The sequence below is a fragment of the Tamandua tetradactyla genome, chromosome 3 (genome assembly GCF_023851605.1).
Source record: "Tamandua tetradactyla isolate mTamTet1 chromosome 3, mTamTet1.pri, whole genome shotgun sequence".
NCBI lineage: Eukaryota > Metazoa > Chordata > Mammalia > Pilosa > Myrmecophagidae > Tamandua > Tamandua tetradactyla.
This window is the reverse complement of record NC_135329.1, coordinates 208212842-208239659: the sequence shown is the minus strand read 5'-3', so window position 1 is coordinate 208239659 and position 26818 is coordinate 208212842. Positions and strand designations below refer to the sequence as shown.

Genomic DNA, 26818 nt, shown 5'->3' with positions numbered 1-26818 from the left:
TTATATGATTTGAGGGTCTAAAATGATTTAAGTGTAAAAAATTACAAACTCTCTCATATCTATACTCTTAAACTTCCTAATAGAATTTTCTAGCTTGTTTTTAAGCATGCCAATTGAAGGGTAACAGAGGACTAGGAAACAAAAATGCAGCACCATTCAATTAGCCTATAAGAACTAATATCAAGCCAGATAGAAATTTACTAGCTAGATTTCAAAAAGAACCTGAACACAATTGGTGAACAGGGCTGAAATATGAGTATATGTGTTAGTAAGTTCAGCTACTTCTTCCAAAGATGTGAGATACATTTTTCAGTTATATTACCATGAAAACCAAGAACCAAATGTACAGAACCAAGAATCAGAATGTTGGATTTCCGTATCATAAGTTTTAAACCAAAACATAAAAAAAAAGAAAGAATATTCAATCACACTGCTTTCACCAAAGGTAACATTATTAATGTGAGCAAATAGGATTTCTACACTTTTGTAAGAAAAATGAAAATACTGTAAAAGTATTTCACTTTATCTTTTTATTTTTCCACTTTTAAGTACATTTATAATAGACATAATAGAATTGGTACAGCTGTAAGTATACTTACAATTTTTAAATAAAGACATACATGTATTAGGTTTTGGTTTGCTGCTGCTGTGCCAGAATGCAATACACTAGAGATGGATGACTTTTATGAAGGGGATTTATCTAGTTACAAATTTACAGTTCCTTGGAGGAAAGGCAGCTTGCTTTCATCTGAGTTTCTCTGTCACATGGGAAGGCACATCTGACTACTACTGGGCTTATCTCCCAGCTTCTGGGTTCAAACAGCTTTCCCTGGGGTAATTCCTTTCTGCATCTCCAAACATCTGATTCTGAGCTGCTGAGCTCTCTTCTGATGGCTCTCTCTCTCTCTTTCTCTTTTTTTTTTTTTTTTTTGGCATGGGCAGACTCCAGGAATCACAGGGTCTCCACATGGCCGGTGAGAATTCTGCCATTGTACCACCCTGACATTTCGCTGTTTAAGCCTCACTTACATTGTTGAAGGAGCTACCCTTAGCTGACTGTAGATGTAATCAGTCATAGATGAGATCACATGCTGATGGTTTAAGTCCGCAGCAACAAAACAATTGGGCACCATCACCTGGCCAAGTTGACACCTGAACCTAACTACTACAATTAGGAATACATGTTTAAAAGTTTAGAGATCATTATTTTAGGCTCCAGGAAGCAGTTGAAGGATTTTAAGGCAAAGGAGTAACATTAACAGATTTGAAGTTTAGAAATGAAATCCTGGGGATAGTAGGCAGGGAGGAAGTGTTTGGAGGTATTTATTTTTAAAAAAATCCCTCTTACTAAATAACAGCAGATAATACCCAATAAGCTCCCCCTGTATTTGGGTCTTATTGCAGGGCACACAGGATTTTGTTATGACAGGATTTCTGCAGATCAAAGCCTTCTATTCTCTGGTCTAACTCAGAAGTCAATGGGGACCAAAGAAAAAGGCAAGATAGAGCCAGAAGAGGGGAACTTTGAGCAATATTGGGCTCAATGACAGTTCAAATGCCTTAATATTTATCCATAGCAAAGGAATCTGGCTAGAAAAGATTGGACATCTCTATTTTATGACATTCACATTTATAATTTTTAGAAGTTACAAAAGTTATTTTTAAATACAGCTTAAATAATACAACAGTATAAAAAATGAAAGGTGAAAAATTGCTTCCCTACTGCCTTACTACACCACTGAATCCACTTCCCATGCTAATCACTGTTAACAGTTTGATGTCTGAGGTTTTTCCTTCTAGATCTTTTTCTATGTTTATATATATATATATATATATATATATATATATATATATATATATATATATATATATATATATATTTAAAATTTTACACATATTCTAATTCAATTACTTTTTTCACTTTTTTATGGTGAAAAATATATATACAAAAAAAGCAATTAAATTTCAAAGCACACTGCAACAGTGAGTTATAGAATAGATTTCAGAGTTTGGTATGGGTTATAGTTCTACAATTTTACATTTTTCCTTCTAGCTGCTCCAAGACCCTGCGGACTAAAAGAAAAATCAATATAATGATTCAGCAGTTATACTCATTTGTTAAATCCAATGTTCTCTGTTATAACTTCTCCTTCTCCATTGATCCATCTCCCAGTCTTTAGGGGTATTGGGGATATGCCCATTCTAACTTTTTCATGTTCGACAGGACTGTTGATGATATAGGATAGGGGGATGCAACTAGTTGATATTCTGGAGAGGCTGGCCCTCTGGGTTTCAGGATTTATCTGGCCTAGGAATCCATCTGGAGGTTACAGATTTCTGCAAAGTAATCATAGTGCATGGAACCTTTGTAGAATCTCATATAGAACTCTGGGTGTTCTTTAGAGTTGGCAGGAATGGTTTTGGTTAGGATTTGGCAAGCTATGTGTATTAGGTAGGGTTCTCTACAGAAATAGAATTAGCAGGAAATATCCGTAGATATAAATTTATAAAAGTGTTTCACATAACCGTGGGAACAGAGAGTTCAAAATTTGTAGGGCAGGCTGTGAAGCTGACAACGCCGATGAAGGTTCTGGACAAACTTCACACAAGAGGCTCGCCAGCTGAGGCAGGAAGTGTGTCTTCTAAATCCTTCTTAAAAATCTTCCAGTGATTAGATTAAGCATCACTCACTGCAGAAAACACTACCTTTGGCTGATTACAATTGCAATCAGCTGTGGAAACAGCCATCGTGATCATGATTTAATTCTATGAAATGTCTTCATAGCAACAGATAGGCCAGCACTTGCCCAACCAGGTAAACAGGTACCACCACCTGGCCAAGTTGACACATGAACCTGACCATGACAGTCCACTCCTTGGCAGCTATACATATCACCTTAAACCATACTTAATTTCTAAATAGAAAACAATAAAAGACATATTTTTTTCCTCGCCTACTAATACTCAACAGTTCTGCATACAGTTGGAAACACATTAAATCTCCCCAGAATAGGGTGCAAGTCCTTGGGTAATATTCATTCTTAAACTTGATATCTTACAACTTAAATACTATAACATGAACAAAACAGCGTTATAGTTCTCCTTTCTGTAACTGATCGCGTGGTCGTACTTTATATTTATCACTACCTTCTTCCACTAAGGAACATTCCATGTTCCCATTCTCCTCAGCAAGCAGTTCAGCTGGCCATGGTTCTTTGCCTGGTGGGGTGACCCAAACCTTCATTCCTGAAGTTTCAGAGCCATTGGTAGTCTTGCCTGGATTGGGTTTTGCAGTTTTCCATTGATTTTAATCACAGGGAATGGTAATACTAAAAGACGCCCTAGGGGATCACCTATATTCCAGGAAAACTCTTCTTTACCTCCATTGTGTAGTTGCAGTCCTATTTCCCCCTGATAGTCAGCATCAATCACCCCAACCAGTAATGTAATCCCCTTCTTGGCTTGTTGATCCAGGGGCATGAGTAGCCCAAAGTGACCAGGTGGCAGTCTTAGATTCCAGTCCAATGGAATCACTGTTGTTTCTCCTGGTGGAAGCACTCCCCTTTTGGAACTAAAACCTATAAACCAGCAGAGCTCAAGGTCACAGGGAGCAGGAAGCAAAAATTTTCCTAGTGGATCATTAGGAGTAATAGTGACTTGTGCCACTCCCATTTCCCCCCCCTTGGTTCCTGAACCCATGGATCCTGGCTATGAGAGAAACAGCACTATACAGTGGACACTGATTCAAAGCATATACAGCTTGCTGGAGAACATTACCCCATCCCTGCAAGGTACTGCCACCTACCTGGCACTGTAATTAGGTTTTCAAAAGGCCACTCCACCATTCTATCATACCAGCTGCCTATGGACAATGGGGAACAAGGTATGATCAGAGAATTCCATAAGCATGTGCCCATTCCTGTACTTCATTTGCTGTGAGGTGTGTTCCTTGATCAAAAGCAATGCTGTGTGGAATACCACGACAATGCATAAGGCATTTTATAAGCCCATGGATGATAGTTTTGGCAGAAGCATTGCATGTAGGGAAGGCAATCCAATATCCAAAGTATGTATCTATTCCAGTTAGAACAAATCACTGCCCCTTTCATGTGGTTCAATGTAATCAACCTGCCACCATGTAGCTGGCTGGTCACCTCAGGGAATGGTGCCATTTCGGGGGCCGAGTGTGGGTCTCTGGTGCTGGCAGACTGGGTACTCAGCAGTGGCTGTAGCCAAGTCAATCTTGGTGAGTGGATCCATGTTGCTGAGCTCATGCATAACCTCCATCCCTACCACCAAGACCTTTTTGTTCATGAGCCCATTGGGCAATGACAGGAGTTGCTGGGGAAAGAGGCTGATTGGTAGCCACAGAACGAATCATCTTATCCACTTGATTATTAAAACCTTCCTCTGTTGAAGTCACCCTCTGGTATGCATTCACATGGGATACAAGTATCTTCATATTTTTAGCTCACTCAGAAAGGTCTATCCACATACCTCTTCACTAGACCTCTTTGTCACCAATTTTCCAATTATGGTCTTTCCAGGTCCCTGACCAGCCAGCCAAACCATTAGCAACAGCCCATGAGTCAGTATACAAACGCACCTCTGGTCAGTTTTCCTTCTAAGCAAAATGAACAACCAGGTACACTGCTTGAAGTTCTGCCCACTGGGAGGATTCCCCTCTACCACAGTCTTTCAGGAACACTCCAGAAAGGGGTTGGAGTACAGTAGCTGTCCACTTTCGGGTGGTACCTGCACATCGTGCTGAACCATCTGTAAACCAGGCCCAAGTTTTCTCTTGCTCAGTCAATTCACTGTAAGGAACTCCCCAAGAGAACATAGCTCTGGTCTGGGAAAAAGAAGGTAATGTGGCAGGAGTGGAGACTATAGGCATTTGGGCCACTTCCTCATGTAACTTACTTGTGCCTTCAGGACATGCTCTGGCCCTACCTCGTATATACATTTCCATACGCCCAACTTTATGGCTTGATGGGTCAGACAACGCCCAGCTCATGATAGGTAACTCAGGTCTCATGGTAACTTGGTGGTCCCTGGTAAAGCGTTCAGTCTCTACTAAGGCCCAGTAGCAGGCGAAAAGCTGCTTCTCAAAAGGAGAGTAGTTATCTGCAGCAGATGGTAAGGCTTTGCTCCAAAATCCTAAGGGTCTGCATTGTGATTCTCCTATACGGGCCTGCCAAAGGCTCCAGACAGCATCTCTGTTTGCCACTGACACTTTCAGCACCATTGGACCTGCTGGATCATATGGTCCAAGTGGCAGAGCTGCTTGTACAGCAGCCTGGACCTGTCCCAGAACCTCCTCTTATCCTCCACTTAAAATGAGCAGCTTTTCTGGTTACTTGATAAATGGGCTGGAGTAGCACACCCAAATGAGGAATATGTTGTCGCCCAAATCCAAAGAGACCAACTAGGCATTGTGCCTTTTTTTTGGTTGTAGGAGGGGCCAGATGCAGCAAGGGATATCTCGACATGCCCCACACCACTGGACACCTAGAAATTTCACTGAGGTAGAAGGCCCCTTTATTTTTGTTGGATTTATCTCCCATCCTCTGACATGCAAATACCTTACCAATATGTCCAGAGGAGTCGTTACCTTCACAATAAGATTCTAAATCTGATTTTCAGAGATCTCATGTCTATGGCTACAGGAATTAAGATTTTCCTTCAGGACACTCATAGAAACATTTACATCTGTCAACACATAAACTTCTCATTTGAAGCCTTAAGCCCACCACTTTCGCTCATTAATGTATACAGTGTATCTAACAACAACCAGCCAACATCTCTATAGCATCTATTTCCACAAAACTCCATAAAGGTGTCAGAAACATCCCCCAGAGCCTGGCTTCATACAAGCAAAGCATTAGAAGAATCCAATGGTGATATTTTGACTATCTCTTTTGCCAACTCACCCCATGGACTGGCAGTATCATTCTGATTATGGGAATCGGAGTCCTTAGTGCCTCTGAGTCCAGTCACAGTAGAAAACTAATCATAAAAATCCATTTTTAAGATTCTGTTTCTTAAGAACTACCCCACTCTTGGTACCAAGCTGTATTAGCTTTGGTTCTCTAGAGAAACAGAATCAGCAGGAAATATCTGTAGATATAAAATTTATAAAAGTGTCTCACATAACCATGGGAACACAGAGTCCAAATTCTATAGGGCAGGCTGTGAAACTGATGACCCCAATGAAGGGTCTGGATGAAATCCATAGGAGATGCTCACCAATGGAAGCAGAAAGAGAGAATGTCTCTTCTGAATCCTCCTTAAAAGCCTTCAGGTGTTAAGGTTAAGCAGCACTGACTGTAGAAGACACTCCCCTTGGCTGATCACAAATGCAATCAGCTATGGATGCAGCCGTCGTGATCATGATTAAATTCTATGAAATGTCTTCACAGCAACAGATAGGCTAGCACTTGCCCAACCAGGTAAACAGGTACCATCACCTGGCCAAATTGACACATGAACCTGACCATGACACTGTGGCAATATCTAGCTGAAGCTTGCATAAGGGTAGCCTCCAGATTAGCCTCTCATCTCTATTTGAACTTTTATGCTTATATACTCCTATATATATGCATATGAATTTATAGTTTTAAAATTATTTTTTTACAAAACAGAATAGGCTCATATTCATATTCTCTGAACTCACTTCTTTCACTTAATGATATGTGATGGCCAACCTTTTAGGATAGTCCACATTAGTCTCCTTCTTCTTTTTCACAGCTTTAAAAAATGCCATCTTTGATACAGCATAGGTTACTTAATCATTCCTTTACTGATGGACATAGCAATGTCCCCAGTGTTTCACTTTTAAATAAAGCAAAAATGAATATCCTTGTACATATATCCTTGCACACTTCTTAGAGTATGATGAATTCCTGGAAGTAGAGTTGTTGGGTAAAAGGGTAGGAACACATAATATTTAAGAAGTACTGCCAAATGGCCATATCAATTTGTACTTTCAACAATAAGGGCTAGGCATTTATTCTGACCTTCTTTTCCCAAATCTTCTTTATCACTTCCTATATTTAGGAAAAGAACTCAGAAAGCTAGTCCCTCAACTTGTATGAGGAAAAGGAGGTTCAGAGAGGTTAAGGTGATGGGCCCTGAGGAGACAATGCACCTCTGTAACAAGGTGTTCAGAGAAGGGTGATTACTGATAAAGCCAGGACTGTAACTTGGATTAACTAAATTCAAAGGTAAAGTGTGTTCCATGAGAGCTACTAACACGTAGGAAAGAGGGCTGTCATCTCCTTTTCCTTGCCTACCTTTGTTAAGAAAATGACAAAAATCAGTAAATTCCTAAATATACAATAGCAAGAGGGAGTAGAGAAGAATTATCCTTGAACAAGGTGGAGTAATGGCTACCAATAGCTAAAGTGTCATAAGTTCAGCTCCATGAAGTAAGCAAGTGTAGTAGAAAAGACTTTGACATGGGATGACCTTAGCAAAAACCTTCCACAGCCCCAGTGGGTTGTATGAAAAGTTTCTTGGTTCCAAATATCTCCATGTGGCATCCAAAATGAATGCCAGTACTGAAACCAAATTCTGAAGAGAAATATCAGGAAAGAACTAACATCCCACAATGAAGAAACATCTTCAAAGAAGATGTTGTTATAAAAATACCACAAAAGTACTTTTCAACAAATTCCAGACCTAAAAGTAAAGCTTTAAAATGAAGCTCCAAGCACAGAAGTCTTGGATCCTTTGCTCTGTGCCTGAAGAGGCCCATTTAAAGGAAGGCACTTACTTCTAACCAGATAACTCTGCCTTTATTCTACCAGGCCCATGGGGCATAGCAACGGGAAGAGAAAAAAAGGCAAGCTTTTGAAATTAGAATGATCTATAACAGGGGTCAGCAAACTTTTTCTGTGCATGAGCAGACAGTAAATATTTTCGGTTTTGTGGGCCATATAGTCTCTGTCTAAACTATACAATTCTGCTGTTATAGCACAAAAACAGACCTATACAAAACATAAATGAATAAGCATGGCTGCATTCCAATGAAACTTTACTTACAGATGCTGAACTTTGAATTTTGTATAATTTTCATGAAATATTATTCTTGTTCAATCTTTTTTTCTTTTCTTGTTCAATCATTTTTCTTTTTTGCAGGGGCAGGCACCGGGAATCAAACCCTGGTCTCCAGCATGGCAGGTGAGAACTCTGCCACTGAGCCACAATGGCCCACCCCTGTTCAATCATTTTTAAAAACATAAAAACCATTCTTAGCTTAAAAGGTCATAGAAAAACAGACAGTGGACTGGATTTAGCTCATAGGCCATAATTTGCAAATTCTTGATACAGCAGTACCTAAATCTCAATTGAATCAAGCTTGAATGTTGGTGGAAAAATGGGAACATCAGAGTCTAGACCCAAAGAAAGTTGAGTTAGAAGACCGGAAGAAGAAACATGCTGTTCTTAAAGGGTCTCAGGGGTTTACCTTAAATCTTTTCTCCTGTTAAACTCTTCTGGTGGAATTGTCCAGGGCAAGCCCTGAGGGAGACATTCTAGAACTTCTGATGAGAAATCGGAGAAATCCACACCATATTCTGTTAGTATTCCTTCTGTTTCAGGCTCGATTTCACCAGCCTGCCCAAGGCTCTTAGCCAGTTGCCTGCAAACAGGACAGAGAGGGAACAACCCCGTTAGCCAATAAATTGAAAGTAGACACTTATCCCCTTTCTAGTGAGGGTATTAGAAAGTCTTTAAAACTTCCTGCCCCTGGCAAGAAAAGAATAAAAAGCAGTAAATTCCTAAAGATACAATAACAAGAGGGAGTAAGAGAAGACATATTCTCAAATGAGATGGAGTAATGGCTTATGATAGCTTAAGGTATCATAAATTCAGGCGTATGTGAGGTGGAAAAGACTCTGGCACAGGGATAACCTTAGCTAAAAACCTTCCACAGCCCCACACGAGTATGACCGTGTGTGTGTGTGTGTGTGTGTGTGTGTGTGTGTGTGTGTGTGTGTGTGTAGTTTCAACAAGAAGAGACAATGATACTCTTGCCCTGTTAAATGTATAACTACACTGTGATTTTACTTTTTCTTCAGAAATTCTGACCTGGGAAATAGGGTCAGGCTATCTTTCTTAGGACTCCTGCAACTGTTTTACACAGAGAAGTAAAAAGTAATGTTGTTAAACGTGTTCATCAGTTCTCTGTCTTGCAGAGACCTTGAGAGACAATTCTGATCCACCCAATCTGGTGATCATTAGTTTCAGAGATATCATTCTTTATCTGTGAGTCATTTTCACATCTACTAAAATTCATAGTTTCCCATTGTCCTAAGTACTGGCATGTCATATATAGAGAATACAAATCTAAAGTTATACTGATTACAAGCAGCCAGTAGGAAATGTACTATGAGCCTTGAAGTAGCTGCCTTTGTAGGAGATGTTGGGGAAACAAAAAAATGGCCATTTTCCCTTTTGTATAGGTCTACTTGTCCATCAGGGTGATCCAGGAATCTACCCCCAGTTCTTCTTGCAAGCTCAGCTTTGGAATTGCAGCTTTCTCTCAGGCTATTCAGTTTCCATAGAAAAGATTCTGTTGCCTGCATATGGTTAGATGCTTGGCTGCTACAGTTCTTAAGGTACTATGGTAAAAGGGCCTGGAACCATGCTGGCAGCAGTGCTGGTCTCATTTTCCTCATGTAAGCTAAGAGAGATGGGCTCCATTTACATATACACCTGCCCACTAACCTTGACTCTGAATAGTCTGTGAGCTGACCTGTAGGCTCCACGTAGCCTGTTGATTCCCTTCATACAACACAGGCTTAGACCAGAGCCTTCTCCACAAATTTCAATGGTGATCTCCCAAAAAGTACAGCAAAATTCCAAAGAAAGCAAACATATAAGGGAAAAAAATAACAGAAAGCTACCTGGGAAACTCCCCAATATAAAGAATGGATAAAAGAAAATCAATGAAAGGAAAATCTGATTTTTTTGAAAGAGCAATAAAACAAATCTCTATCCAGTCTGATCAAGAAAAAAAGAGAGAAGAAACAAATTGCTGATATCAGGAATGTGAGCAGGGACATTATTACAGACCCTACAAGCATTAAAAGGATAATAAGGGAATTATGAATGATTTTAAACCAATAAGTTCAACATCTTGGATGAAATGAACAAATTTCTTACAAGACATTGCAAAATTGCAAAAACTGATACCCAAATAATTCTATATCTATTAAAATTCTGACACATAAAATCCAGTCCTAGACAGCTACCGAGTATTTAAGAAAGAATTAATATAAATTCTATACAAACTCTTTCCAGATTATAGAAGAGGACAGAATATTTTCTGGATTTGAGTTTATTTCCATTTATTCTACCTACCTACCTTCTATGTATAAATGTTACAATCCACAGATTTATCAAATACCCTTTATTGCTATCATATTATCTCACTCAACATTTCCTGTAATCAAGGATTTCACCTTACAGAAGAAGTAAAACCCATGGGATTCCCTGATTAGAATGATATTATGATCTACTGAAGATGAAATTATGGAGTAAGTTGGAAGGCAAAATCTTGCGAGGCTGACATGCAGGATATAATATTGCTCAAATTTTGAATTCTAAAGCCAGTGCATATGATATCGGAACCAAGAATGGAAGGTTAGAGCTGTATCTCTTAACATGATACTTAAGTCCTGTCTTTATAATGTTCATCACTTATGGTTGAGGAATTTTAGAACCTCTAGAAATGCAGTAACTATCCCTCTGAATTAGAGGCTGAGACTATAAGAATCCCAATTCCTGTAGAAAAGACAGAAGTATTTTATACCAATCGAAAGCAGTGGGGCAGGCCACGGTGGCTCAGCAGGCAAGGACGCTTGCCTGCCATGCCAGAGTACCCGGGTTCAATTCCCGGTGCCTGCCCATGTAAAAAAAAAAAAAAAAAAAAAAAAAGCAGTGGATTCTTTGCCCAATGTGCTCAAATGAACAATTCCTGAGACACCAGGGTTTCAAAGAGAGAAACAGTTTATCTATCGCTAGGCACAAAGGAAGAGATCAGATAATGGCCTATCAGCCCAAAGATGTGTTTCCTGTAACTGCAGTAATTCAGTTAGTTTTATAGTATCAAAAGATGGGCAGGTATTAGGATAACAAGCACAATGGCTCTAGACGATGCAATTAGAGGCGATCTAATTGTTGAGCAAGCATAGAGTAATTACATGTATAGTCACAGAATGTATGTAAGAAAATGGCAGCCTTAATATGATGATGGGCATGAGTTTTAGTATTATAATGGGGTATAGGTAATTTATAGGTTAAGCCTAAGCTATTATGCATGTCAGGTGGGCCCATTTTGGTTAGATCCAGTCTCCGTTACCAAGATAATTTTGAAATTGGGATGGGTTAGTTCTGGGCTGACTCAAATTCCTTCATTAATAAACATTAGGGGCTGTCTTTGGTGATTATACAACTCAAGTCGAAAAACTGAATAAAATGGGTACTATTTTAAATAGTAGTGAGGGTCAGTCATGAGGTTTTTACAATCACAAGGGCACAAGATAAAAACTAATCATTTTCAGAGATCAAGGCAGCTGGCTAACAGTTCAGAGATTTCAGGTATTTTCCTCTATCTACTCTAATATAACAGAAGGTAAAAAGGGAACATCTAGATGATAATTCACGGATCATAATCAACTCTTAAATCCTAACTTCTTGGTTACAATAGCATACATAGTTTCTGTTAGAGGTATAAACCATTAGGTATATCATGTATGGTTTTCTAGAGAACCTAAGTAACAGAAAAAGGAACACATTATGAAAAATGATGAGTAAGACACTGCTGGCTTCATACTCCCATAGAAGCTTTGAACAACTAGCAAGAACTGGCAGAAAAATCCTTCTCAAAGCTCTAGAAGACAATTAAAGGACTACAGTAGTGGGCAAGCAATGAATCAAGAAAAAGGCAGCTTAAAAACAGCAGGATTCTCTGGTGCCTTACCTAACCCCTCACTGGCTAGACACTAAGCCAGTTAGGCTGTCAGTGTGGGTCCCTGGTCCTGGTTCTAGAAAGAGCAGAGTAAAACCATTATGCATATAGCAGGAGCAGAGTAACCGTTATGCATATAGCAGGAGCATATATGTCTGGGCCAATCTGAAGGGCTGAATGAGGATGTTTTTCATGGACTTGCTGTCCTAGAACTTGCCCTGCATGTAGAGGAAGCTCACAAAGTTCTCTTATAGAACACTGGAGAATAGTCAAATAGCAGCTACGAGGAGCAAGGGATTGCTAGCTATAGGACATAAAATGTAGCACCCATGACCATGAGAAAGCACAGTTTTCTAGGAAAAAATGTGGCATCTGGATCTGAATAAATGGGGAAATTCCTTGGGCCATGCATGCATGCAAAGAAGGACTAGGGAGAACTCAAAGTTTTTGCCTTGAGTTATTTTCTAAATGCATTGTAATGCTAAACTCTGAAGGACAGCACTTGCAGAATGCAATCTGGGCAGGCTAGGTAAGGTTTTTTCTTTCTCTTTCTTTCTTTTTTTTGTTAGCTCCTGGCATTTGAAGAAATAGCTGCAATTCCAAACAGGATAAACACAAATAGATCCACACAGAACATGCTATAATCAAACTGTCAAATGCCAATGATAAAGAGAATTCTGAAAGCCGCAAGAAAGAAGCATCGTGTCACATACAAGGGAACCTCAGTAAGGTTAGTTAAATACTGACTGCTTCATTGGAAATCATGGAGGTGTAAAGAAGGATTTTATAAAGCTTAACAGTAGCTAACTTTTCTTAGGTAAAGAAGGATTTTATAAAGCTTAACAGTAGCTAACTTTTCTTAGGTAAAGAAGGATTTTATAAAGCTTAACAGTAGCTAACTTTTCTTATGTAAAGAAGGATTTTATAAAACTTAACAGTAGCTAACTTTTCTTATGTAAAGAAGGATTTTATAAAACTTAGCAGTAGCTAACTTTTCTTGCCTAATTTAGCTATTTACATGTATTTTAGCTTCTGAATGACAGAAATATCTAGCAAAAGGATTTGTGTCATTTTATATTCACTACTATGCATTTGGTGTGAGTTAAGGATTGTAAAGGAAAGAGTTATGGGCCCCATCAGGCTAAAAAAAAACAACTCGGGACCTTCCGGGGTGGTTATCTGCCTCTCCCAACCCCCATGACTCCTTGCACCAGAAATGCTTGTTGTGAAAATGATCGTTACCTGCTTCTTGCATGAAGCAACACCTGTGACCCATGCTCAACCCCCACCCCCCTCCTCCTCCCCCTTAAAAAGCTTCCCCAAACCCGGGCTAGGGGCTCTCTGTTCCTGCGTGTTCAGTGAGCCCCACGCATGTGTGGTAAATAAACCCCTTGCGTGTTGCATGAGAGAACGTCTCTTGGAGTCCTCCTTTGCGTGGCAAAACTCTCGAATTCTTACAGAGGCAAGAAGGCAGTGGAATAACATATTTAAAATGCTGAAAGCAAAAAATTGCCAATAAAGAATTTGTATTCCACAAAACCGTCTTTCAAAAATGAGGACAAGATTAAGACATTCCCAGATATACAAAAGCTGAAGATGTTTGTCCCCTTTAGAGTGGCCCTATAAGAAATGCTGAAGGGAGTTCTGCAGGTTGAAAATGAAGGACATATACAATAGATGAAAATTACCAGAATAAATAAAGATCTCTGGGAAAAGTTACAACATAGGTAAATACAAATGCCAGTATTATTGTATTGTACTTTTTTGTCATGTAAGTCCATTTTTTACTTCCTGTAAGAGCTAAAAGACAAATGCCTAAACTGTAATGATAAATCAGTGGCTGTGATCTCATAATATACAAATATATAAATTTTAACAAGAGCAATATAAAGGAGAACAGAGGGGTATAGGAACATAATTTGTATATGCTACTGAAGTTACACTGGTATCAAGGCAAACAAGATTGTTACAGATTTAGGATATTAAATTTAACTCTATGGTAACTACACACACAAAAATAACAGATTATTTGAAAACTCATAGAGGCAGAAAGTAGAATACAGATTACCAGGGCCATACGGCAGGGGAAGTGGGGAGTTAATGCAGTGAGTGTAGGATTTCTGTCTGGGGTGAAGGGAACATTCCAGTAATACAGCGGTGAGGGTACCTTAACACTGTGATTGTGATTAATTCCACTAAATAGTATTCGTGGCAATAATGGAGATGGGAAAGTATATGTTGAGAATATACTTTCATAATTTTTTAAAAAAAGAAATAAGGAACAACTAAAGAGACAATGACAATTAAATGCAATATATAATCCTGGGCAGGATCCCTAAAAAGGGAGGAAAAAAGGTTCAAAAGAACATTTTTGGTACATATAAAAATTGGAATATAAAATGTAAGCTTTATATCAATGTTAAAATTCTTGAATTTGAAAACTTCACTTAAGGTGGTTACATAAGTGAATACTCTTGTTCTTATGAAATGTACACAGAAGTATTAAGTGACCAGGGGAGGTATACAACCTACCTTTAAATGTTCAGAAAAACAGATCAAAAGCCAGAGAGATAAACAGATGGACAGACAGACAGATGGATTGACAGGAAGATGGACAGATAGAATGATATGGCAAAGGTGACAAAATATTAAAATTGGTGAATTTGGGTATCTGGGGATGTAGGGATATGTTCGAGCTTCTGTATGGGGTTGCTAGTATATTTGCAACTTTCCTGTAAGTCTAAAATTATTTCAAAATAAAAAGTTTAAGGGAGAACAAAAAAGAAACACCATCTTATACATGGTGGGAGTCTCAGTAACAGTCCTTGTAAAGAAGGCACAAAACACAGTGACTGTCCTACCCCAAATGACTCCTTATGCATGAAGTGGAAAAAGACCTAAAAACTTGAATAAAAAGGAATTTTATAATATTTAACTTTTAAAATATCTGACTAAAATTAGGAAGAACCCATATTAAAGATGGGGAAGAAAAAAGGAACTATTCCAGGCATTCTATAAACAAACAAACAAACAAACAAACAAAAAACATGACAAGTAAAAAAGAAAGAAAAGGACAAGTAAAATAAATGGCAGAAAGATAAGGCATACCCCTATAAATATAAATCCACAGAAATGCAAACCATGATCAAAGACAGTCACAAGAAGATCACCAATATAAAATAAGAGATCAAAGCAAAGTTGCAAGGGCGTAAAAATAAATAAATCAGAAAGGAAAAAAAAAACCTTCAATTGTTAGACTAAAGAAATGGAAAAGGGCAATTAAACCATTGCAGAAATGAAGGTCATATTGGAAGCAACTAATGAAGAAATTACCCTATTTGAAAATATAATTTTTTTTGAGGAAAATAACATATAAAAAAAGCAATAAATTTCAAACTACATGAAAACATAATAATACTCCCAGAGGAAAAGCTGCACAAAAGTGAGGAAAATGAAATTTGGAAAGAACAAAGAGTTAAAAAAAAAAGATAAAAGAAAAAACTGACAGATGTGAAAGACAGGTGAAGGATTTCCAACATTGCCACAACGGGCATTCCTAAAGAAATATATAGAAAAGAAAAATTTTCAGAGATAATCAGCAAGAAAGCTTTCCTGAAATAAAAGAAAATTTAAATTTATAGACACAAAGGGTATACCATGTCTTAGGAAAAACCAATACAGAAAAATTACTACTCAATCATATTCTAGTAAAGTTACTGGACTTTGAAGACAAAGATTTCTTTGATTATCCATGAAGGAAGTTTCTATTACCTATAAAAGAGGGAAAAATCAGGCTGGTGTCAGACTTCTCCACAGCAATATTCAATGCTAGAATTTTATACAAATGAAATTATCATTCAAGTATAACTGCAAAAGAAAAATATTTTTAAAATGTAAGAACTCAGGGAATATAGTTCTCATAAACTCTTTCTGAAGAATTATTAAATGATAAACTTTAGCCTGCCAAGAGATCTATACATTTCTCCAATAAGAAGGCTGGAGTTAAGTATTGGAACTCGTGTGTGTGTGTGTGTGTGTGTGTGTGTGTGTGTGTCTGGTGGTGGGGGTGGGGGGGTGGGGAATGCGAAAAGGAAGGAGGATTAGAGTAAGAGAGATGATGGACCCATTAGCTGTCAGAATAAGTCATATCAGTCACTGGACCTTTAGTGAAATGCAGGAGAAAAAGAAATTTGCCTTTTTTTTTCTTCCTTTTAGGAGATTATATTTTGAGTCCAAAGAATCTTGATTTATTTACTGAAACTATAACATGGTGATAAAGACAAAATCATATTTTGATTATGGCTTGCAAATGTGGTCAATGACTCCAAGTTCCTATTAATAATAATTAACATTTATTTTACTAAGTTCCAGAGAACATTTCTCAAGTATCTTATTTAAATAAATTTATTATAGATTTTCATTGGAAATGATAGCAGCAAAGACTGGACAGCTTGTAGGTGATAAAAAACCAACATGTCAGCATGCTGCAAGACTTCATGCTTTTGTAGCCTTCAATGCCTCAGGAAGAATCCTATATTGTCTGCTTACTCATAAACTCTGCTTTGCTATAAAAACCAGACTATCTTGGGATCTAAATGAAAGCAGAATCTAGAGGTGAACTGGCTTATGCATTGTATAGTGGTCTTGCAAAAGGTCTTTTATTTTAAGTTTAAATTCAAAATAAATTTTATTTAAAAGGAAATGTGAAAGTAAGTATCCCTTTCATATATTACCTTTCTAAGTAGTTTCTATGCCTTCTATATGCAGACTGAATAGATGGCAAAAGCTGCTTTAGGATTCAACAGTGCATCAATTGCCTGGTGAGTCTCTTAAAAATCACACTTCAGCATACTCTGCATTAAAATACGCCCTTCAAAATAACTTAAAAACTGCATAGCCAAAAGAAGCCTAAGGACACATGATGAATAAATGTGATATCTTGGATGGGATCCTGAAACAGAAAATGGACATCAGGCAAAAAATGAAGGAAATCTGAAAAAGTATAGACTTTAGTTAATAATGTAATAATATTGGTTCCCTTGGGATTGTGACAAATGCACCATAATAAAGTAAGATGTTAATAAGAGGGGAAACTGGGTATGGAGTATATGAGAACTCTATTAACTGTATTTGCAATTTTTCTATAAATCTAAAACTGTTCTAAAAATTAAGCTTAACAAAAAAATAACTTAGAAAAGGAGTAAAAGAAGTAATCTGAATTTTCGACAATATGTAAATGATAAACTAAATCACTGTATTTCTGTTTGATTATCAGGCACTTTGGAAAAATAATTTTGACAATTCAAGAACAAAAAATGTCCATGACATTAAATTTTAAAAGTCCAAAATGTTATATGACATAGTACACATATAAATGTGAAAAATTCATAAAAACAGTGAAAGGCAACACCTAAAAATATTATAGATATTACATGGTATTGCTGGTTCTAGTATATGAGAAGTCTATGAGTGCTTCATTGCTTAGCAACATCCTTCTATCTTGCAGGTGGTCCCTTTATAACTTCCTTGTTAAAACAAGGCCCACAAAACATAAACCAAGTTCATTTCATCTTCATGGACTGTAGCAACAAAGTCAGAAAATCAGCCCTGACTTTCAGAGCATACTTCTCACCTTAGCACCAACGCTTTCTTTCAGTTACATCTGCTTTCTAGTCTGTGCCACTTTCCAACTGTGCCATAATGCTTTAGATACATCTCATCCTTAACAGTAGATGGGAAGGATCATCTACAAGGATAATAAATATTACTTTATTTCTGTGTCTCATACTGGGACTCATTCATTGTAGGTGCCCAATACATGTCTGTTGAATGAAAAAGTTAATTAATGCTTTTGAAGAACATACTATTCTTTCCTAAAATGCTGAAGGAAAACTAAGAAAACTGAAGATAGCAACAACCAACAGATAAAACCCCAAAACAGCTGTTTAAGTAAACTCTTGAGGCCATTAATAAAATTGAGCTACATTAATAAAATTATTAATATTAATAAATAAAAAAATCAGGAATAAAAAATATCTTCTATGACTGCTTTTATCCAAAACTGAATTTTCATCAGTTATTGGTATGGAAAATATCTCCTCCCCAGCAAGGAAGGTAAGAAAAATAAATAAAAGTTATAGGGATTTGAATGAAGAATCAAATCTTCCATTATTTATCAATGGCATGACAATCTACAAATGAAATTCAAAGGACACCACATGCAAAGCATTAGAATTAATAAGGGGATTTAAGATACATGAATATAAGATTGACATTCAAAAACTGATCACAGCTCTACACACCAGCACCAAAAAGTTACAAAATGCAATTTAAAATGTTCTTCAGAAATATCATTAATAAACCTGAAAAGACAAGTCATAAAAGGATGAGAAAATATTTTCCATATTCATAACTGCTAAAAAGATTAATTTCTAGAACATATTTTCTTAACTCCAGAAAATTGAGTGGCAAACGCCCAATTAAAAATGGGTAGAAGGATAGTGACAATAACTAGTTGATCAGGATGGCAGTATAAGACATGCCAAGGTGCCATTCCCCCAAAGAATCTTTGAACAACTAGTAAAAACTGGCAGAGCCATCTTCCTCAACATTCCAGAAAGCAGTTAAAAGGACGCGGCAACTAGGTAAGTGCCCAATCAAGAAAATAAAGCTTTAGAAAAAGTAGAAGTCCAAACACTTACTATCCCCTCCCTCATCTCCTACAAGGGATTTGTGGAAAGCCAGCTAATGATCCCCTGTGGGTCCTTGGACCTCTAATGGAGGGACCAGTGTCATCTCTATGCACATTCTGAGATGCCTGTAGGTTGGTGACAACCTACTGAGTGGCAATCCTAAAAGACTGAACCAGAAAACTCATCTCTGCCTCAGCCAGGAAGAACTTTCCCTGCTGGCAGAAGAAGCTTGCAGACAGCTCAAACAGTGTAAGAGACAATTAAGTCAAAACAGCCAGGGGCAAAGTATTATCAGCTTTAAGACATACAACAGATGGGAGTGGGGGTGGGTACGAATCTCTTTCATAGGAAGTAGTGGGGTTATTTGGACTCCTGTAAACAGGGGAATTCTTAAGATCACAGGTGAGCACGAACTCTCGAAAAAATGCAGACGCGGAAAAGATGAAGAGGACTTTGTACTTCACTGTTGCCTTGAGCTGATCTTGATAGGAGGGCTAAACTCTGAAGGAGAGCACCATCCAACACAGAGCCAATTTGCAAAGACTGTCAAAGGTGTATTTTACCTTAGTTTGTTTTTGTGAGTTCCAGAAACACAAGGAAACCTCTTTCATATCACTAGCTAGATATAAACTTAAGGAACAGACAGCTCAGGAACTAAATTCCAAGTTAATATTGAAATTTACTATGTGATAACAGATTATAAGACAAATAAACAGAAAATTACAGATCATCCAAACGAACAAGACAAAATTCCGAAACAACTAACAAAAATACCGACTTTGTACATATGGAATAAAGACTTAAAAACAATGATCTCTATATGTTCAAGGAGATAACAGAAAACACAGAGAAAAAAGGATAATGGAGAAATAATGAATGAACAATATGAAAATCTCAATAAAGAGAATCTTTTAAAAAGGAATCAAACAAATCCTGTAACTACTTGTTGACGAGAGCTTTGAAAATACTGCTTTTTACATTCTTTGCTTTGTGTATATGTTATATAATACAATAAAAAAAGTTAAAAAGAAAAAAAGGAATCAAACAGAAAAACTGGAGTTGGAGATCATGAAAACTAAAATGAAAAATTCCCTACACAGTTTCAGCAGCAGACTGGAGCTAGAAGAAAGAATCAGTAAACTTGAACACAAGATAATTTAAATGATCCAGGCTAAGGAGAAGAAAGAAAAAAAAATGTTAAATGTGAACAAAGCCTAAGAGACCTGTGGGACACCATCAAACATTAGCATTATGGGAATCCCAGAAGGAGAAAAAAGAGAGATAGGAGCAGAAGGAATACTACAAGAAATAATGGCAGAAAAGTTCCTAAATTTAATGAAAGACAAGAATACTCACATTCAAGAAGTCCAATGAACCCCAAATAGGATAAACTTGAAGGCACTCACACCCACACACATAGTGTCAAACTGTGAAATGCCGAGAACAAGCAGGGAATTTTGAAGCAAGAGCAAAGCCACATATTCCGTACAAGGGAATTAATCTCAATAGGATTAAATGATTTCTCATTAGAAACCATGGAGTCAAGAAGGCAGAGGAATGAAAAACTTAAAGTACTTAAAGAAAAAATTACCAACCCAAAATTTTACATCCAGCATGACTGTTTTTCAAAAATGAGGGAGAGACTGAGATATTCCCAGATAAACAAGGAAGTTAGTCAGCACTAGACATGCCCTACAAACAATATCAAAGGGAATTCTTTATACAGAAAGGTAAGAATACCAGACAGTGCAGCAAAGCATCATAAAGAAATAAAGACCTCTGTTAAGGTAGCCATATGGGTAATTATAATATTAGCACTATTGTATTGTATTTTTAAATATGTAACTCCACTTTTTTACTTCTTACAGGTGCTAAAAGGCAAAGTAATTATAAATTTATGGTTCTGGATATACAATGTATAAAGAAATAATTTCTAACAAGTACAAAAAAAGCGTGGGGAAATGGAGAAGGACCAGTGTATGTGTATGCTATAGAAGTTAAGATGGTGTCAAATCGAATATGATTGTTATAGATTTAGGATGTTAAATCAAAGCCCAATGGTAACCACAACAAAAATATCTGGAAATATATATATTGAAAGAAATGAAAAGGTACTGAAAATAGTACAATACAAAAAAATCAAATAAATATGAAAATAGGCATTAATGAAAGAATTGAGGGACAAAAAGGTATAAGACTTTTATAAGACCAAATAGCAAAATTGGCAGAAGAAAATCCTGCATTATTAGTACCAACTTTAAATGTAAATGGATTAAACTATACTGTCGAAAGGTAGACTTCGGAAGAATGATTGCACAAGCATGAACCAACCACGTGCTACTTACAAGAGATTCACCTTAAGTCCAAAGACACAAGTAGGTTGAAAGTAAAAGGATGGAAAAATATACCCTGCAAATAGCAATGAAAAGAGAGCTGTGGTAACTATACTAATATCAGATAAAATAGACTTTAAGTCAAAAACTTTTAGGAGAGACAAAGAAGGTCACTATATACTGATAAAGGGTTCATTCAATGAGAAGACAGAACAATTGTTCACAGTTTACAAAAGATGGAAGCAACCCCAATGTCCCTCAACAGATGAATGGATAAACACAGATGTACCTTTAAACAATGGAATATTATTCTGCCATGAAAGAAATAAAGTTCTGATATATGTAACAACATGGATGAACCTTGAAGTAATTATATTGAGTTTATTAAGATAGAGAGAAAAGGATAAATATTACATAATCTCACTTACATGAAATAATTAGAATAAGCAAATCCATAGGTTCAGAAACTAGAATCCAAGTTACCAGGGGCCAGGGGTGGGGTTAGCAAGTGGGGAGTTAATGTTTTGTTGGTATAGAGTTTCTGTTTGGGGTGATGGAAAAGTTTTGGTGATGGGGGGTGGTGATGTTTGCACAACATTTGTGGATGTAATTAACACCCATAAATTAAATATTGAAATGTGGTTAAAAGGGGAATTTTTTTTTTTTTTTTTTAATTTTTTTATTAATCAAAAAAAAGAAAAGAAATTAACACAACATTTAGAAATCATTCCATTCTACACATGCACTCAGTAATTCTTAGTATCATCACATAGATGTATGATCATCATTTCTTAGTACATTTGCATCGATTTAGGAAAAGAACTAGCAAAACAGCAGAAAAAGATATAGAATGTTGATATAGAGAAGAGAATTAAAATAATAATACTAATAATATATATATATTAAAAGGAAAAAGAAAAAAACAAAAACAAAAGATACAAACACACAAACAAACAAACAAAAAACCATATTTCAGGTGCAGCTTCATTCAGTGTTCCAACCTAGTTACATTACACTTAGGTATTATTGTGCTGTCCATTTTTGAGTTTTTGTATCTAGTCCTGTTGCACAGTCTGTATCCCTTCAGCTCCAATTACCCATTATCTTACCCTGTTTCTAACTCCTGCTGGTCTCTGTTACCAATGATATAGTCCAAGCTGATTCTCGAATGTCGGTTCACATCAGTGGGACCATACAGTATTTGTCCTTTAGTTTTTGGCTAGACTCACTCAGCATAATGTTCTCTAGGTCCATCCATGTTATTACATGCTTCATAAGTTTAGTCTGTCTTAAAGCTGCATAATATTCCATCGTAGGTATACGCCAGTTTGTTTAGCCACTCGTCTGTTGATGGACATTTTGGCTGTTTCCATCTCTTTGCAATTGTAGATAATGCTGCTATAAACACTGGTGTGCAAATGTCCGTCTGTGTCTTTGCCCTTAAGTCCTTTGAGTAGATACCTAGCAGTGGTATTGCTGGGTCGTAATCCATTCTGCCATTCTATGTCTTTTGATTGGGAAATTCAGTCCATTAACTTTTAGTGTTATTACTGTTTGGATAATATTTTCCTCTACCATTTTGGCTTTTGTATTATATATATCATATCTGATTTTCCTTCTTTCTACACTTTACTCCATACCTCTCTCTTCTGTCTTTTCGTATCTGACTCTAGTGCTCCCTTTAGTATTTCTTGCAGAGCTGGTCTCTTGGTCACAAATTCTCTCAGTGACTTTTTGTCTATAAATGTTTTAATTTCTCCTTCATTTTTGAAGGACAATTTTGCTGGATATAGGAGTCTTGGTTGGCAGTTTTTCTCTTTTAGTGATTTAAATATATCATCCCACTGTCTTCTAGCTTCCATGGTTTCTGCTGAGAAATCTACACATAGTCTTATTGGGTTTCCCTTGTATGTGACAGATTGTTTTTCTCTTGCTGCTTTCAAGATCCTCTCTTTCTCTTTGACCTCTGACATTCTAACTAGTAAATGTCTTGGAGAACGCCTATTTGGGTCTATTCTCTTTGGGGTGCGCTGCACTTCTTGGATCTGTATATTTAGGTCTTTCATAAGAGTTGGGAAATTTTCAGTGATAATTTCTTCCATTAGTTTTTCTCCTCCTTTTCCCTTCTCTTCTCCTTCTGGGACACCCACAACACGTATATTTGTGCGCTTCATATTGTCATTCAGTTCCCTGATTCCCTGCTCAAGTTTTTCCATTCTTTTCCCTATAGTTTCTGTTTCTTTTTGGAATTCAGTTGTTCCATCCTCCAGTTCACTAATTGTAGCTTCTGTCTCTTTAGATCTACCATTGTAGGTATCCATTGTTTTTTCCATTTTTTCTTCTTTGTCCTTCACTCCCACAAGTTCTGTGATTTGTTTTTTCAGATTTTCTATTTCTTCTTTTTGTTCAGCCCATATCTTCTTCATGTCCTCCCTCAATTTATTGATTTGGTTTTTGAAGAGTTTTTCCATTTCTGTTCGTATATTCAGCATTAGTTGTCTCAGCTCCTGTATCTCATTTGAACTATTGGTTTGTTCCTTTGATTGGGCCATATCTTCAATTTTCCGAGCGTCATCCATTATTTTCTGCTGGTGTCTGGGCATTTGATCAGATCTCCCTGGGTGTGGGACCCAGCTGGTTGAAAGGTTTTTCTGTGGAATCTCTGGGCTCTGTTTTTCTTTTCCTGCCCAGTAGGTGGCGCTCGTGGCGGTCGTTTGCCTGCGGGGCAGTCGGCCCGGGAAACCGCGCGTGGAGGCGGGGGTCGCTGGCCGTGGCTTGGGGGAGTGCCGGTCCAAATTGCCCAGCTGGCCCGAGACGCCAAGCGTGACGGGAGGGCCCCGCTATCCAATGTTCCCAGTCAGACCGGGGAGCCACGTGCGTGGAGGGGACCCCAGACGCCAGCCACCCCAGCCGGGAAAACGTGCACCCCTCGGGTATCTCACAGCAGTGGATTCTCCCTACCCGTTCAGCTGTTCCAGAATGGGGTACGCTGTCTTTTTTGGTCTCTGTCGTGACTCCGGGAGCTGTTTTGTATTGTTTCTGTTTCTTTAGTTACTTTTCTGGAGGAGGAACTAAGACCCGCGCGTCTTACTAAGCCGCCATCTTCTCCGGAACCCAAAAGGGGAATTTTTTAAAAACTTTTTTTATTGTATAACATATATACAAAACAAAGAAAGAAAAAAGCAATGGTTTTCAAAGCGCTCTTCAACAAGCAGTTACAGGACAGATCCCAGAGTCTGATATGGGCTACCATATCATCATCTCAGACTTTTTCCTTCTAGCTGTTCCTGAACACTGGCGGCTAGAAGGGATATTTTTTTTATCATCACAATAGACTTTTTTTTTCATTTTTGTGAAAAATAACACATATACAAAAAAGCAATAAATTTCAAAGCACAACACAACAATTAATTGTAGAACAGATTTCAGAGTTTAGTATGGGTTACAATTCCACAATTTTAGGTTTTTACTTCTAGCTGCTCTAAGATGCTGGAGACTAAAAGAAATAGCAATATAATGATTCAGCAATCATACTCGTTTGTTAAACCCTACCTTCTCTGTACAACTACACCATCACCTTTGATCTTTCTAACCCACTTTTTAGGAGTTTTTGAAAGTATTCCAACTTTTTCATGTTGGAAGGGGCTGTAAATAATATGGGGTAGGGAGATGGAACTAGCTGATGTTCTGGAGAGGCTGGCCTCTCTAGGTTTCAGGACTTATCTGGCCCAGGAACCCATCCGGAAGTTGTAGGTTTTTGAAAAGTTAACCTAGTGCATGGAACCTCTGTAGAATCTTATATATATATTGCTCTAGGTGTTCTTTAGGATTGGCTGGAATGGTTTTGGTTGGGGTTTGGCAAGTTATGATAGGTAGCAATGTCGAACTGAAGCTTGTATAAGAATGACCTCCAGAGTGGCCTCTCAACTTCCTCAACCACTGATACACTTCTTTTCCCCCTTTTGATCAGGATGGCACTGTTGATTCCATGGTGCCAGGGCTGTACTCATTCCTGGGAGAAATTTTAGGTTGTATATAAGTCACTGGAATAAAAATTTTAAAAGTACAGTATATACAACACAGTGAACCCTAATGTAAAGTTATGGACCATAGTTAATAGTACAAATATAAATACTGTTTCATCAATCGGTACAAAAGTATCACACTAATGCAAGGTGTTAATGATAGAGAAAAGTGCGGGAGAGGGGGTGGTGGTAGATGGGAGGTACATGGGAACTTTGTATTTTTTCCATGATATTTCTGTAAATGTATAAAAGAATCAAGTCCTGATATGTGCAACAACATGAACCTTGAAGACATCACGCTCAGTAAAATAAGCCAGACACAAAAGAACAGATATTGTATGACTTCACTGATTTAAACCAACTAGAATAAGGGAGCTTCTAAGAGTCAGGAGCTAGAATAGAGGTTCCCAGGGGACTGGGTAGGGATAGAGAACAGGAATTCAGGCTTAAAATGTACAGGGGTCCTATTGGGAATCATGGGAATGTTCTGGCAATGGATGGTGGTGATGGAAGCACAACATTATAAATGCAATTAATAGCACTGAAAAATAATCTGAATATAATTAAAAGGAGAAATGCGAGATTGTATATATGATAACAGAATGAATTTAAAATAAAACAAAACAGTGAACCCTAAGTCAAACCACAGACTTTAGTTAATAGTACAATTATAAAAATGTACTACTATCAATTATAACAAACATTCATACCAATGCAAGGTGTTGGTGGTGGGGTGATGTATTGTAAGCCTGTATTTTATGCATGATTATTCTATGAATCTATAACATCTCTAATAAAGAAAAAAAATTTAAGGCAAAAACAAATATGTAAATTTTTTAAGTGGGTAAAAGCACTGATGAATGTGAAAATAAGTTTAAGTGAAACCAATAACTGCAGAGTCTCAAAAAATCTTTTCAGAATACAATATAGTAATTAGAAAAAGGGAAATAGTACATCTGCAGTTGAGAATTCTGGCTGACATCTCCTTAGTCAAGTGATCTCGGTCAACATCCCCAGTGATATATTTTGTCATTATGTCCCCTGATGATGAATGAACATCACCTCTCTAATATCCTTCCCCATAGTGCCTCACCTGAGTCTAATTATAAGCAAACATTAGACAAACCCAAGTTGAGAAACATTTTACAAAATAACTGAGGAACACACCTCAAAAGTGTCAAGTCATTAAAGACTGTCACAAATTGGAAAGACTATGGTGACATAACATATAAATCCACTATGGGATCCTGGATCAGATTATAGAATAAAAAGGGATGTTAGTGGAAAAACTGATGAAATCAAAATAAGTTCTGTACTTTAATTAACAGTATTATAACAAGGTTCATTTCTTAATTTGGTAAGTGTTCTATGGTTATGAAAGATATTTATGTAGGAGAAAGTGGGTGAAGGATAAACAGAAACTCTGTTTTTTGTAACTTTTCTGTATGAATACATTATCTAAAAATTTAACAATTTAAAAAATGGGTAAAGACATAGACATTTTCTAGAAGAGAAAACATAAATGGCCACAAGCATATGAAAAGATCATTCTCATTAGTAATTAATGAGAATTAATTAATTAGTAAGTAATTAGTAATGAATTCTTATCCATTGCTAGAGGGACTAAAAATTCATACAGCCATTTTGAAAAATAGTTGCACTGTTATCTTGTAAAGCTAAATATGTACAAATGTGAGAAAAACTTTAGTCAATGCCAGAATGTATATAGGAACATTGTTTATAATTGGAAAATTCTAGGCTCCACCCAAATGTTCACTGCTAGCAGAACAG

The 26818-nt window shown here is 37.2% G+C and overlaps 1 protein-coding gene across 5 annotated transcripts in view; it reads right to left on the bottom strand.

Moving 5' to 3' along the window:
* DIS3L2 (DIS3 like 3'-5' exoribonuclease 2) overlaps positions 1 to 26818 on the bottom strand; it is a 526830-nt gene that overhangs the window by 233809 nt on the left and 266203 nt on the right. For all 5 annotated transcript variants that reach the window (XR_013173119.1, XM_077155428.1, XM_077155431.1 and 2 more), the window contains exon 9: positions 8471 to 8644. Coding sequence is in view for 4 of the 5 variants with exons in the window: in XM_077155428.1 (XP_077011543.1) it covers positions 8471 to 8644 (174 nt within the window). In the remaining variant the exon portion in view is untranslated. The remainder of the gene's footprint in view (positions 1 to 8470; positions 8645 to 26818) is intronic.